Source organism: Haemorhous mexicanus, chromosome Z, assembly GCF_027477595.1.
Source record: "Haemorhous mexicanus isolate bHaeMex1 chromosome Z, bHaeMex1.pri, whole genome shotgun sequence".
In the NCBI taxonomy this organism is placed as follows: Eukaryota; Metazoa; Chordata; class Aves; order Passeriformes; family Fringillidae; genus Haemorhous; species Haemorhous mexicanus.
In genome coordinates this window covers 81,865,490-81,880,454 of record NC_082381.1, presented here as the reverse complement: position 1 = coordinate 81,880,454, position 14,965 = coordinate 81,865,490, and the positions used below count along the sequence as shown (strand labels likewise).

General features: G+C 38.0%; 1 protein-coding gene across 10 annotated transcripts in view; it reads right to left on the bottom strand.

Moving 5' to 3' along the window:
- Positions 1-14,965, bottom strand: part of UBAP2 (ubiquitin associated protein 2) — a 195,880-nt gene that overhangs the window by 136,151 nt on the left and 44,764 nt on the right. For 7 of the 10 annotated variants that reach the window (XM_059873405.1, XM_059873401.1, XM_059873402.1 and 4 more), the window contains 6 exons: positions 14,358-14,461; positions 9,326-9,385; positions 8,072-8,124; positions 3,468-3,535; positions 2,222-2,411; positions 1,342-1,555 (listed from right to left, as the gene is read on the bottom strand). In XM_059873405.1, coding sequence (XP_059729388.1) covers positions 1,342-1,555; positions 2,222-2,411; positions 3,468-3,535; positions 8,072-8,124; positions 9,326-9,385; positions 14,358-14,461 — 689 coding nt within the window. The remainder of the gene's footprint in view (positions 1-1,341; positions 1,556-2,221; positions 2,412-3,467; positions 3,536-8,071; positions 8,125-9,325; positions 9,386-14,357; positions 14,462-14,965) is intronic. The other 3 variants (XM_059873407.1, XM_059873408.1, XM_059873410.1) reach the window with 2 other exon arrangements.

The window sequence follows — 14,965 nt, the reverse complement described above, 5'->3', positions numbered from 1 at the left end:
TAACACTAATAAGGACAACAGTTAGATATATCTTCTACCTTAAGTAAACAGCTGTGGCCAAGCATTATTTAGTTTTTTTCCAAAAATGTGTAAACAAACCTATCTATACAGTCACAATATAATCCCACACATGCTCTCAAAAACTGTTACAGATTATTTTAATAAAACACTTCGAGTTTCACTGTAATTAACTGTGCTGATATAATGTGATTAATTCCAAAGGGTAAAGAGTTGTTGCAATTTAGAGGTATTATGAATTAGGATTCCATTTCCCTGCAAAGAAGAAGAGTAAAAAAAACCAGGAAGTTTTCTACCATCTCATAATAACTGAGAATCAAAGAGATGCTGGACATGAACAGGTTTTTTCCCCAGTCTTCCCTTTCATAGTTTTTGGAGGCTGAAAGCCTTGAGGGTGACCTAAAGCACTGGTCAACCACTACAGAGACTTCCAGCATTTCCAGTGTGAAGGAGTTTTTATTCAGTTGGTGAAGTTCATTAGAAAGCATTAAAATGTACATAATTATTATTTTTTTCTTTTTAGAATTTCTGCATGTCAAAGATAGTAATTACTACTAATGGCTGCTTATCTACACATAAACATACACACACATGAGAGACACAAGAGCTATCTTCTTCACAGTGAGGATACTGCTAGGAACAACACTACAGAAAATAAGTTTCTGTCATTCCCACTATTGCTACTAATTTTACTCACATGAAAAATTCATACAATTATAAATATACAAAACAAGTAACCTGAATCTTTCACAGCACACTACAGAAAGAACACTGAAGCATGATGCACATTATGAAGAAATTATATAGTACTCATTCAAAATTCATGTAATGATTAGAAGAGAGAATTTGGGAAAAAACAAAATACAAGTACACAACTTTACACTGAGCTAAAAGAAGCATAGGTAGAATGAAAATAAGTATTTTCCACTTAAAAAACAGTCACCAACAAAATTCCATGTAAATATTCAAGCACACTAAATCAAAGATGTCACTACCTGGAGGCTCAATAACTTAAAAAATGTAATGACATTTAGGGATAGGCTTAAGCTCAACAAAACTTAGTTTAGTATATACTTGTGATGTTTATTACCAGCAAATAAGCACAACACTTAAAATGTTGCAAGTATTGCAACATTTACTAGGATTAAATTTTGTAATTACTAGGATTAAATTTTTTTGAAAAATTTAATTATTGTATTACTAGGACTAATTTTTTTTTTTTTAAGTCTTTAAGTAGAGTAATTTCAAACTATCATTGGCATTAAGGAATCTTACTGGCTAATAAAAAGAGGAAGAGAGAAGAACCTGTGTCAAAGCACTTACCAAACTGACTGAGGACTGAGGACTGAGTACTAGGTGGTTTTAGATCCCAGGATGACCCAGCAACTGTGCTAGTGGTGGCAGAACTGCTATTGGTTTGTTGAGAGGTAAACTGACCCAGTCCTGGTGATTTCAATTGGTCCAAGATTTGAGAACCAGTGGAGTTTGCCAGTTTAGAAGATCTGAGCTCTCCAAAGCCTGAACAAAGAACTGCCGACTACCAAAAGACAAAGAAGAAAAGAGGAAGGAGTGGAGTTAATATTTTAACTAATAATTGAATACAATCATAGGGTCAATGCCTATAGCTGCTATCTGGTAGCAACTAAAATCTTTTCAAACCTAGATTACTAACAAATGACCAGTAAAAACTACCACCACTGCAATCACAATAATACTAACTTACTTGAAACTAAGCATCTCAAAATATCATAGATTTACTAATAGTTGGACCAACTTTTAGAGAATAAACACCTCACCTCACACCCTCAAAACTGACTCAGAAATAGGCATGCTTCCACAAGAAGCAGTTGAATATGTGCTTGGAAATAACACATCCATTTTCCGCCCTAGAATTCTTAACTATAAACAAATTATTTTATCCTACATCAGCAAGCAATGAGCACATCTGCTCCTTAATCAAAAATTAATATAAATACTTCATGTAAATGCAGAAATAACCAACCAGCAAAATTTAAAAAGTAATTTTTTGGGGGGGGGGGGGAGGGGGGAGGGGGCTGAAAGGAAAGAATTATATTTTTCATTTTCATTTTCAACAAATACCAAAACACCTGATGAAATGACCAGCACTGGAAAAGTTGTTTAACCTGAAATATTTACTAACATTTAGAAAACAAAATATTCAGAAAGCATAAGATAGTTTTACCAGACTTTGAGGAGAGTAAGAGTTTACAGCACTGGAGCTGCCTGTTCCTGATGCCATCTGGGTGCTGTGCTGAGAATTTGTAAATACTAAGGCTTGGCCAAAGGTTTGCTGCTGGGGAGACTCAAATGAGTTGCCTTCTGTCTCTTGGGGAGATGTCACCGGCTTTTGAAGCAGTGTCACCAAATCAATGCTGTAAGACAAAGTGAAACTTGGCTGGAATGAACACAGTAATTAAACTTCAGTGACACTGAGGAAAGCACTAGTAATACTAAAGCTGCCATCCCAGCAACAGAATTATTACTGATTAGAAGTCTTTTCAAATGTTTTTTGTCTACCATAGAGGAGAGAGAAGGGAGCTTTTTGCTAGTAACTAACAAACAAAAAAATCCAATCCCAATTTGAGTGGATGAACTAAAACATTTTCTAACATAATCTGAGGGACACCCACTGGAAGAACTGAACAAAAACCACATGAATATACTATCTTTAAGAAAGAAAGAAATATAAATTATACACCACGTGACACCATGCCTCATGCAAATCACATCCATATTACATGGAAAATTTTGCTGCAGTACAGCAGAATCAGGACATTTGGAACCATTAGCCTATCTAGTTTTCAGGTCTCATGCTATTCAACTACCAAAGCCTTCATCACTGTACTTTAATGTGCTCTCCAGGAATATGAAGCTAATGGAAACAGCTGATTCTACAACATCACTAGCAAGGCATGTGAAGACAAGGCAAGCAAAGGAAAGCAGCAACTGGCCTATTTTTGGTTCTTGATCTTAACCCTCTATCATCAGTAAAGGCTTGTAACTGTTAAGTTCACCAGGGAACTCACCTTTTTGTCAATGCAAGCTTTCATTTAACACATCTGTCAAAGCACTACATTCTGAACACTTTCTGTGTCTACAAAGACAGGCTTCCCTATTTTCTGGACACTAAAGCCAGAGCTTCCTTTTCAACAGCAAAAAAATTTTTTCTTCCTGCCTGTAAGCAGTCCTGATGCAGAAGATGCTATGCTCACACATTTGATAAGTTTGTCTCCACTTTCACAGTCAAAAATATGTAACTCAGGAACTCACAGAAACAACAATTTGCAAGCAGGGCTTTTTCAATTTTTAGATGAGTTTGACTAACCTCTGACTGAGTGTTTACTCAATATTTTATGTGTTCAAGCTAACATTGCTTAATCAAGGAGAAGGTTTTTAAAGTATAGGGAGAACACTGAAGAAGAGCTTACCTTTGCCCAGGAGTCACATGATTTTCAGCAGGAACAGAAGATGCAGTGAAGACTTTTGTTTCAGAAAGCTGAAAAAGAGATGGGGGAAGAATTTCATATGCTCACATTTTCCTCCTGCAACCTCTGCAGAAATTCCATTTTGGTCATGCACTTTCAAGATAAAAGTAAAGTCAAAGGACCATTACAAACAGCTACTCTGAAGCTCTGCTTAAAAAGACAAAAAACATGTAGTCAAACTTCAGTAAAATCTTCTCCACAGAATCAAGTACCTTTGTAATTAGAGGGTTGGGTTAGGAAATTTGACCTACTGACAACACGCACCAGCATAGAACTGTATACTAATGTACCCACATCAGCTCGGGAAACAGTTTAACTTAAATACACCAGTAGAAAGTAATTAATGTCACAGCCATTCTACCATCAACATGCGGACAATTTATGACACTACAGAGCAACTCTAACAAATCTTACTGCACAAGGGTAACACACTGCACTGCTCCCACTCATTCCATGTATCCTTGCATCTGACATTTCAGCTCCCACCACCAGCAATGCAGGTAAGTACAGGTAAGTTCAGTGAACCAGCATTCATGGTTCCTTCTTGGCAGCTCTGTTAGGAGAGGCAATAACGTCTTTAAGTGAGTGCTCCAAGAGCACGAGCTGGGAAACTGTAATAAAATGAGAGCCATGCTGACACTCACGTAACAAGTCAGACCACCCAGAGAGGAAAGCTGCACTGTTTTCACCATGCTGTTACAATACAGAGATACTCGCACAGGCACCTAGGGAACGGGAGCTGGTTGGGACTTAGGGGGAAAAGAGGGGGTTGTTTTTTTGCCATGTGGCTGGATTTTTTAATACTTTTTATCATTTAAAAACTAGTAGTTGAACAGCTACAACTTCCTAGGGCTAATTTGTTTCTATTGACAGGAGTATGTGCAAACCAGAATAGATCTTAAGCCAGTACACGTTAGGTTTAGCAAGACAAAGCTATTCATGTACAATGTTTGTATTTTCACAAAATCACCCCTAATTCCTTTAGTAGCCTTGTCTTTGACTGAAGAATAACTGACCTATTCAAAGAACACCTTTAGAATGTGCCATTTGATTCAGCTCTTCTAAGAACGAAGCATTTTTAATTGCATACATTTCTAGCAGTTTAAAGGACATCATGGACATGAGCCGATTTCACTTGCGATCTCACAAGCAGCTCTACTGAGAGCATGCATATTCCTGAACATGGACATCTGATAGAGGTCTCCTATGAAACACAGTTGATTTAACAAGGGCACAGAAGGGCTGACTGGGAGCAAATCACCACTCAGAGGCAGAGCAGAGATATCTCACATACTCTCCCAGCACCCTCTTGCAAGGAGCACCTGAGACCATGAAGAAATCAGTCCTAACACAGTTCCTCCCTACATTTCCTACCCTTCCCTTGCTGACAACACAATGCACTTTAATCCCTCATTTCTGGATCACTTGTCCTGAGATGAATGCTGACAGTCCACAACTCTGTGTACTGACCAAAACAAAGAGAGAACATTCCACTTAAGAACATTTCAGTTAAAAAGGCTGCTCCTTTTATTGTTCACCACTTTCCCCACAATGTGTTTTATTTTAGAGCAATGAGTACTGTACTTTCTGGGGTATTATGATATTCCTGCCTTACATGGCATAAGAAGGTAAGCTAGTGGCACAAGCAGCACTCTATGGTCTGCAATCCCTTGGTTAAATATTAAATTCTTTGTAATGAAAACAGTTTCTTACATTCACATAAGCGAGGAAAAGACTAACCACGGACAAACACTGACGAACCCCAAAAATTCAGCAAATTAAGGAGACTGAGAATGTTTGCGACAATGCAAATGCATGCCTGATGTGAGAGAACAAATGCTCTTATAGATGAACCAGCATGCAAACAGAAGTCTCCAGCTACCAGCTCAGTTACATTGAGATTTACACTACAACCTGTGGCAAACTCACTGCCAAAAGGTCCAATCAACACTTAATTCAGTACTCTGCAGGGATTACGGCATTCGTCAAAACACATATTTCGTGCTGTGGCAGCTGAAAAGTTTTATCACCAGTTGTATTTAGTATTTCTCAGAAGTAGTATTTTCAGCTCCCAACCAAGCCATTATGCTTGCTGCACACTACACTCACAAATCTTTCACTGAGGCTCTGGCATTTTCCCAGAACTGAACGAATGGTTGTGAGCCATTTGTCGGTGTTGGCCTCACAGGGATATGTCCTCCATCTGCAGTGAAATACCCATGCTTTCCAGCTCCTGTTCCTATGATAAAATCATTCTCCAATCACCAAACAGACAATGCACTTGACAACTAGCTATCAGCTCCTAAAGGAGTACAGGAATGGTGAGGAGAGGAGGTAAATATACTCCAGCATCCTCACAGAAACTCAGCATGAACAAATCAGAAATTTAAAAAAAGCTTCTTACTGTTTTGGTATGATGTAGTGAAGGTAAAGAAATTAAAACAACTTCTCATGCTCCTTCCTGGTAAAGAAACCACTTCCAACAAAACAGACTTTTTTTTGTTCCTTTCCCTTTTTTAAAATAAGTGTTGCTATGATTTCAAATAAAAACAGAAAATGTTTGCCACTACCAACTTTCCAGCAATTTGTATTTATTCTATTTCTTTCCTTTGGAATAGTTGCTGTAGTTAAACTTTACTTTCTTTTAAGAGCAAAATCCAGAGCCACCTAAAGTACCTCAATATTTGCCTAGTCTTTCATTGTTAATGCCCTGAATGTTCCTTTAACAAAACACAACCTCCTATTTTCACTGCAAGCAGTTTCCATTCTATTTAACAGCACCTTGACAACCCATTATACTTGCTAAATACTCACTGCAAAAGATAAGGACCAGACAGGACTATTAGGTCACAAAGACCTAATTCTTCTTGGGTCAAACAATGTTAAATTTCATTTACTTGCTCATAACTTGTATCTGACTAGAGAACACCACATTTAAACAGAAATATTCTTTAGAAAAACACCTCGTCTTTCCTGTAGACAGTAAATATATCAGCATCCTTGATTCATTTAATCAATAGTCATGTCACTAGAACTGTTTGTTACACACTTAAATGCTTAATTACAAACTTAAACTAGACTAAAACCAGAGTCCATCATATGCTCCTAAAGTAACCCTTTCAGATTCCCTAAACTAAAATCTCCCTTCTAAAGGATCTTTTATCAGACATTTTCAGCTATTATACACAATTTTTCATCTGTAGAAGTAATGAGAAATTTGATTTGGTACTTAAGAATCAAGTTCAGGAGCATCCACATACAGAAACATAACTCAAGAATGACTGTGAGATGGGGAAGAGTGCCAACAGGCAAAAATACTACAATAGGAGCTTTTTTAATACAGCATCAGCTCATGCTGAGCTGTGCTTTTTTCATCATCCACTACAATTCTGGAAACTTTTGAGCTGCTGCTTTCCAGACACTAGGCCCTTGCTCTGAAGGTGTGTCTTTATTCCTATAAAACAAATGGATCCTTGGCTATATTAAAGTATTTTTCATTGGAACAATTCAAATCTTGCAGAGGTCCAAATCTCACCGCATGACTGGCTTACTTTCAAATGCTGTTCCAATAGACTTTGTATTTTACAAACATTTTATTAAGCAATTACTTTAGTTTTACCTCCCAATCATTGATTGAGGCACTAGATGGCATCTGGCCCGAGACTGGGAGGACTAATAGCCTTCTTACAAAAGCCCACATTCAGCAAGGGTCCTTCAGTAACAAATTTGCCAAAATTTGCAAGGTAGATTTCAATACACTAAAATGTTTTGTGATAGAATGCAATTTATTTTTAGAACAAAAGATGTACCATATTTTTTCCTTTTTTTTTTTGGTGCATATTTTGGGCTAATGTATCTGCATCTTGACATTTTATTCAATCATTCTGAATAATAGCAGACAAATAACTTTTTCCTAGGTTATAGGGATTTTTCCAGGATCCCAAATTAATAAAAATTAACAATGGGCTAGAGATTTCAAAATTCATTTGCAAATTATTCATCTCTACCTAAAATAAATTCTATCCGCAGTCAGCATTGCTCAACAACCCCCCTTATGACAAATGCTGTATTGTACCAGAATCAAATGGGGGTGAGAATAGCCCACAGAAATCCACCATTCTTACCCTTTAGTCCACCTCTAGCACACACTGAGGAAACTAAAGACAGGTTTAAAATATGTCAGCTTTTGATGACATTAACTAATACAGAAAACCTAGGAATTTCAGGATTTCTTTCAGTTCTCTCAAAAGATTAACTAATACAGAAAACCTAGGAATTTAAGGATTTCTTTCAATTCTTTCAAAAGATACAACCCTATCATTAGGTAAGGATGGAGTTTCCATATCAGTTATATGAAACATTCACACATTTCCAGGACAAACACTGACATTCCACCTTGCAGGAAGAGGCAAAAGGGATGACTTATCTTCACTCTACTGAAAATAAACTTGAAATAATGGGTTACTTCAAATATTTAGTTTTTGAAAACAACACAAACTCTGAAGAGAATAAATAATCAACTGGTATATCCAGCCAGTTGCACTTACATCTTCATTCCAGTCTTCTGCTGTCCATTCTTCTATTGAATTCTTCCATGCTCCTGTTATAATAGGGGAAAGAAAGAAAACAGATACAAGTTAAGGCACAACACGGTATTTCAATACTTCTGCTTTACAAGCAATCCTGTTTCCATTATCAGTGGAACACAAAGCAAGGAGATGGAGGTGGGAAACATATTTGGAGACATGGTTGGAAGCTCTAGGAAACTGGTCTGCAGAATTAAAATTCTGGGAGGGAAACACCACCACTCCTCCCCCCTTGCCCTTGATTTCTGATTTCAGGAATTTCTTAGCCACTATGGTACCGGACTCAATTTGCATGAACACACATTTGCATCCAGTGACTAATCCCAAACATTGGAAGAACTTCCTCCTCTGGGTCCAGTGGCAGTCAGAGGTTACTCAACCCTCCCACAGGATCCTCTAGTTTCACACACAAATTCATACAGAACAAAACACAACCACCAGCATCTGCTCCAAGACCCACAATCCTACTTTCAACACATTCAATTTCAAGACCCAAGCTATGTCTGTGGAGACTACTTTCCAACCTATTGACTCACTCTTCTGAGTAGCACAACTCCAATTCCTTCCCCTGAGAGAGCAACTTATTTTAGAACATAAACAATTCTTATGATGGTAGCAGGACAATCTCTAAATTTCCACTGTACCTAAAAAACTGTAGCTTCCTGTAACTTGTGGCAGATTGGATTTGGCAAACTCCGGAGCACAGTGAAGCATGCAGAAATAGGAAAACCACAGAAACTAATCCTATGGATGCAAAAACCCAACCCCTTCTATAGGAAACAGCAGGTACAGACATGCAAGAGCAATAAAGGGACTGAAGGCCTTGACCACTGGCAGCAATACAGGGAAGGTTATTCCAACAACAACCAGAGCCTTTGAGTAAACTGAGCAACCATGAGCAAAGAAAACACCAGCACCAAAGGTAGCGCTGCCAGCACCCTGGATCAAGTACAAAGCAAAGAGATTGCTGCTTCAATCATCTCCTTTCATTTAACCAGAAACTGGTCTGAGACACATTAATTCAGAAACAAGCCCCTCAAAGACCGCATCAAAGCCACTTGGTACTAATGCCAGAACTGCATTGGTGCTCCCTCTCATACCCCACGACACCAGAGCGGGTTTTGGCAGAGGAGGGTTGAGCGGCACCAGTCCTGTCAGGCAAACGGGCTGACCATGGAGGTTACACACAGTGGGGGGAAGAGAGGGGAACTATACCTTGGAATCCAAAATTATTTGGCAGGTCCTGAGCAAGGTAACGTCCACTCTGTGTGGGCTCTGTGGAGCAATATAGAGTTGCCTGAAACATTTCACGCCTTGCATTTTAGCAAACGGCCCCTACACAGGGATGATATTTTTATGAATAACCATACCCTGTAGCACAACTACTACAATGCCTCAAATTTCAAGAGTAATCCACATATTTCTACAGAAATCCTGAAAAGGAGGAAAAGCCCAATGAGCAGCAGTTTTTAGACGAACAGTTGATTTTCTTTCACTTCCCCTGACCAGAACAAAATCCCTTCCCCCAGTATTTCTTCTTTGAAGAAGAAATCAAATTATTTGCCCTGATTGTATTTATCTTCCATAAGCCAGTGTCAAGGCCTGTCTCTAGAAAACAAGCTTTGCACTGACACCAGAACACTGAAATAGAGCTCGGAGTCTGATAAAATAAACACTAGAAGAACTCAGGTACACCAAGTAAGACTCTTGTGTATCTTCCACCACCTTTGGGAGACCAAAGCTACTCAAAATAGTACTTGTGATGTTTTCCTGACATTAAATTTAAACAACTGTCTGTTGTTCCCTCTTATAAAACTAGTCCTGAGGGTTTACTCTTTTAAATACTGTGTACAGCCTTTCACCCTTTTATTAGTTTATCCAGGTTGCCAAGTTTATTAGTGTTATTTACTAACACTCTCCCTTCCCAACTCAATCATTCCACTCTCAGTTATTTCAGTTCTCTTCTCTGCACTAAATTAGTTTTCTGAACATCTTCCTCCTATTGATGGGTTTTCTAAGTCAGATCTTGCCACAGGCGCGTCAACTTCTTTTTAGCCCAAAATCCACCTTGGCATTACTGCAACTCATGCATCCTCTTCCCAATCTTCCCCCAAGCTTTGCAAAGCATTACAATTCAAAAGTTTTTTGTTTTCAATCAAAATTACATTTTGTGTTTACTAGGATCATTATCATACAAGCTTCAACCTAAGTGGTTATTTGTGACCCTTTCCACTTTTTCTTTGTAACAAGTTAAGTTTAGAGAGTTATCAAGCCAATAAAAACAGAATACATCTTTCGACGAGTCTTCAGCTACATTCCCCCAATTATCCTCTCTCTCTGTCACACTCCTTAATTTTTTACCATTTCTTTGAAGAGTCATTGGTATTAGCCCCAAAATAAATTTAACTTGGTCTATGCCAAACTTATGTACTAGTTCTTTCCTTCTGGATTTGCATTTTAGAAAGACTGAAAGGTTTCCTTAAAATGTTCCTTCTGACTTTTACAGCAGATATTGAAAAAACAAACCAAACACAAAACACCCAGAAAACAAAAACCCAAATACCAACTTCCTCGTACCTTCCAAGGAACACAACTGTCCCTCTTGAAAGTTACTCTATAATTTATTTTTTATTTCTAGTCATTCTTCAGTTTCAGAGTAATTTAAGGCTGTTCATAACTAAGGTAACAAAGGAAGTTTTTCCATGAAACTTTTGAAACTCTATCAAAGCAGTGACGTGCGTTAATTACCAGAACACAAGGCCATTTTTGCAACCAACTTTGAGAAGTGAGCACCTCCAATACAATTTATGTATAAGAACTGCTGTGATTTGCACTCATTTTCTCCCACTGCCTTGTACATTACAAAAAAGGTAAGAGAGAAATGATGCTGCACAAGTTTATTTCTTTTTGGAGGAGGACTGGTAATTTTGTTTCTCTCCATCTATCTCTTCTCTTTGCCTTTCACCTGTACATTACTTCTATATATATTAGGATGTAGGAAAACTGATGCTGCATTATTTGGAATACAATTAGATATAATGCTATGAACTATTAAAGATTTGCCCTTCAGTCTATATTTCAGCCAACACTAAATTTTACCTTCACAGAACTGGCTAGCTTTTCTACTGGATTACACAATGGTGCACCTAGAAAGGCTATTCAAGTTATCATGACACCTCTGGCATCTGCAATAATTCAGGGCATGAAGTTCTAGAGTACTTTCAGAGTATACATGACAGAAAATTAATTTTGGAGACAAATACTGTATTTCTTCTGTATGAAAATACTCATTTTCCCAGCAGTGGCTAAAGAAAGAAATACTTAGTACATAACTCAGAATGTCACGAAGAGTTTATATTGGTATAATGTCTCCAGAAAATATTTTGGTAAGCAAAGATCTCTTATTTCTCTAGGCAGTTACCCAGTTACCACCTCTTTAATGTAACTGCAGATGAAAGACACTAGTTTTCCAAGTAGATAGCATGAGCTAATATTTTTTACCTTCTTTTTAGATTAAATAAGAAATGGGACTGGGTAATGAGGAATAAAGAGAGCAATTTCCTTCCTGTTCTTCCTTTATAAACTCTTATCTGACATCTATAAAGCCCACTGAAAGCTTTATTGTTTTCCATACACATATAGCTCCCACATTCAAAACTTTAGTTGACTCCCCATTGGGGACTTAACTGGGTCATTGATTTGTAATTAACAAAGCATCACTGTAAATTTAGGGGGCAGGACCTGAAAATTAATATTTGAGATCAACAAATCAATTCATGCTCAACTTTACGCAACCTACTTCAAGCCCCATACCTTGTCTGCCATCGTCCCCCCCAGCACTGCTTCCATGTTTCTTCCCAGCAGTCTCTTCTGTAAAATTACCACCCCAGCTGCAGCTTCCTTTAAAAACCCTCAAGATGCTTTCTATCAAAAGGCTGAAAGTGCTACCCACTTGGACAACCGATGACTCAATTTTAAAGCCTGTTCTTTCTGAACAGGTGATCCCTTTTGGCCCAGAGACTTCTTTCAGACATTCCTAGAGCTTGTCTACAACACCATAAAAGAAAGCATTCTTTAGAGAGACTTTTTTTTTTGTCACTTATTGTACCTTTTTCATTTGAAAGTAAATTAAGATTAGCAACAAAAAGGTATTTAACACCCAACAAGAATATTCACATTTACCTAGTTTATTTTAATTTTCCACTAATCAAGTAATTTTGCAGGAACTCCCTCACAATGTCACCTACTCATTCATACCTCAAAGATTCATTGATCTGACAAGGCCAGAGAAAATTCTCAAATGCCTTCTCACACCTTCTTCCTACAAAGCTTCCCAAATTTCCATGCATGCCTTAAGCTGTGTTATTGAAGTCCAGTGTAGTTGTTGGTGACATGTGCACAGCAAAAATGCACTTTGACACCCAAACAAATTCCACACATGAAAACTCTGAATTTCCACCACTCTGTCAGCAGCACACCTCTCACGATGACACGTTCATACTGTTAGAGGGATCTGTTTACCCACACCAAACTACTCTTATTCCTAGGCAGATTTCTTCCATTACTTAACATTGAGTAAGAAGGACAAGGAGGCTCTGCCTCTGTCTACAAGGACAGAGGCTGCTGTAATAGACACACAGAGGCTACTCTGAGTTAGCAGGGAGAGTCTCAGAACACTTGAGTTCATTTTGGAAGTAGAGCACAAGTCATATGTAAGCTATATCCTTACATCTGCAATCAGCAGTAACAAACCCATGATTTTCTATCTGTGGTCCACTCTCCTAGTACCTTTCTTGCAGATGTTTACTTAGTTAACCTTATAGCTTCTGCAATGCTTGTGATAACATACCCTGCCCCTCGCTTAACAGGTAGCAAACAGTAACGTAAGAATCCCCAAAGGAATTTTCAAGACATTAGTTATCTTCTTTATTTGAAAAACTAATGTGAGTGAAAACAAAAGGTGTATTTCTGTTTGTGTTACAGCACCAAGTAATTTAAGAAGTAATTCCTTAGAGAGATACCACATTTGGCAAGAATGCTTCCATTAACAACCACTAATATACTCAAAGCCACTCTTCCACACTGGTTGAGAAGGCAATTAGAGTGACAAGACATCTGCTTAATAAGCCTCCCTAAATTTTTAGCCTGTTGTCTTCTCTAGTTAAGTGGAAAATGGCTTGTAAGACATTTAGAAAGCTGCATCTCAAGTGGCTCACAGCAGAGCTCAACACTGTGCCCTTCAGGATCAGCTTCCACACTTGACAGAGGAGTTGATGAAAAATCCCCTGAGAGTAGGCTTCACCAATGAAGAGATCAGAAGAGTTACCCATTGCTGCAGTTAAAAGAAATACACTCAATGGCTCCCAAGTGAGGACAAAAACATACATGACTTTCTCCATTTTAACACATAGTTTACTTTGCCTTCATCTCCTATCACAGAACACAGGAAGCAGCAAGGTATCCTATTTTTCCCATTACAGATAAGCAGGCCACCCTCATTTCTGAATCACCATGAAACCACTGCCAAATGGTTCCTTTTCCAAACTATGGCAGTCTCTTGCCTTTAGCAGGAAGTGTGTACTTCTCACTTGAAACTTCATACAGAAACACACATCTGCCTTGATCTTCAGACAGGTCAATGGCTTTTTGGCTTCAATTCAAGTGCCTACACGTGCTTTAGTTAATAATTTTTCTCTTCAGAAGTTGCAGATCTTGGAACTCTCCTCCATCCAGAGACTCACATCCTTACATCTCTGCATTGTACATTTCTGCAGATGGAGCTTCCAAAGCCATCCCAGTGTCACTGAGTGAATTCATACTTGTAAACTTTTTCTTTTCTTTTTCTTCTTAGATATTCACATCCTATTGCCTAAAGCCTGTGGACCAATCAGTACTAGGAGGACTTATGCTCCTTAACTACATTTAGTGAGATCTTAAGCAGTATTAAGACATCTAAAGACTTCTTTATATACAAGGTTCTTCCAGTGACTCTTCAAATTCCTTTGTCCCCCAAGGGTTTATTGGTACTATAACAAAAGAATTGCAAAATGCCTCCCTTCATTCTCACCAGAGAGACACTCAGCTCTGTACATCAGCAGCAGCGAAACTTAAAAATCACCTAATATCTGTGTCACAAAAGATGTATACAAATTTTCAAAAGTGAACTGAACACTAACAGAATGGTTATTTTAGCTGCAATATGCTACAGGTCTTCATTCCAATCCTTCCACTTCTTGAAGCATCTTACCAGTTCCATCATCTGCATCATTCTGACCAGTCTCCCAGATCTCTGACTTTGTCCCAAAGCCATCAGTGGCAGAAGACTCCGTATAGTCTGCAGGATTAAATGTCCTAGAGTTTTGAAAGTTAAGAAATGGAAGAGAACACATGGGTCATTCAGTGAGCGTAAGTGTCATAATTTTTAGCTGAAGTTGTATTAGACTTAACATCTTGATTTCCACATAAGTTATCTTGACAGCTCTTAGTTAAAAAAAGAAAAAATCTTCTATGAGCAGACAGATAAAAAGGGAGAAAAGACAATAAGAGAAAAAAGTTAAGAGACTGGTAAACAAAATTCCTGTAAAGACACTGAACCAAATAAATTCCTGAAAAACCAGCATCCCAATTCCTCCCAGTGTTACAAAGTATTAGCTTATACACACAACAATAAGACTCTCTCAACAGGTAAGTTTTTCAACAGGTGACCGACTGATAAATGACCAGTATCATGTCCTTTCACAGCACCAGTAAGATTATTTCAAAGTGCTCTGCTGCCACCAATGTCAAAAATACACAGATGCAGCTAAAAGGTGAAAAAGCACTACTTAAGAAAAACCTCATTTCAGTTCATAATCT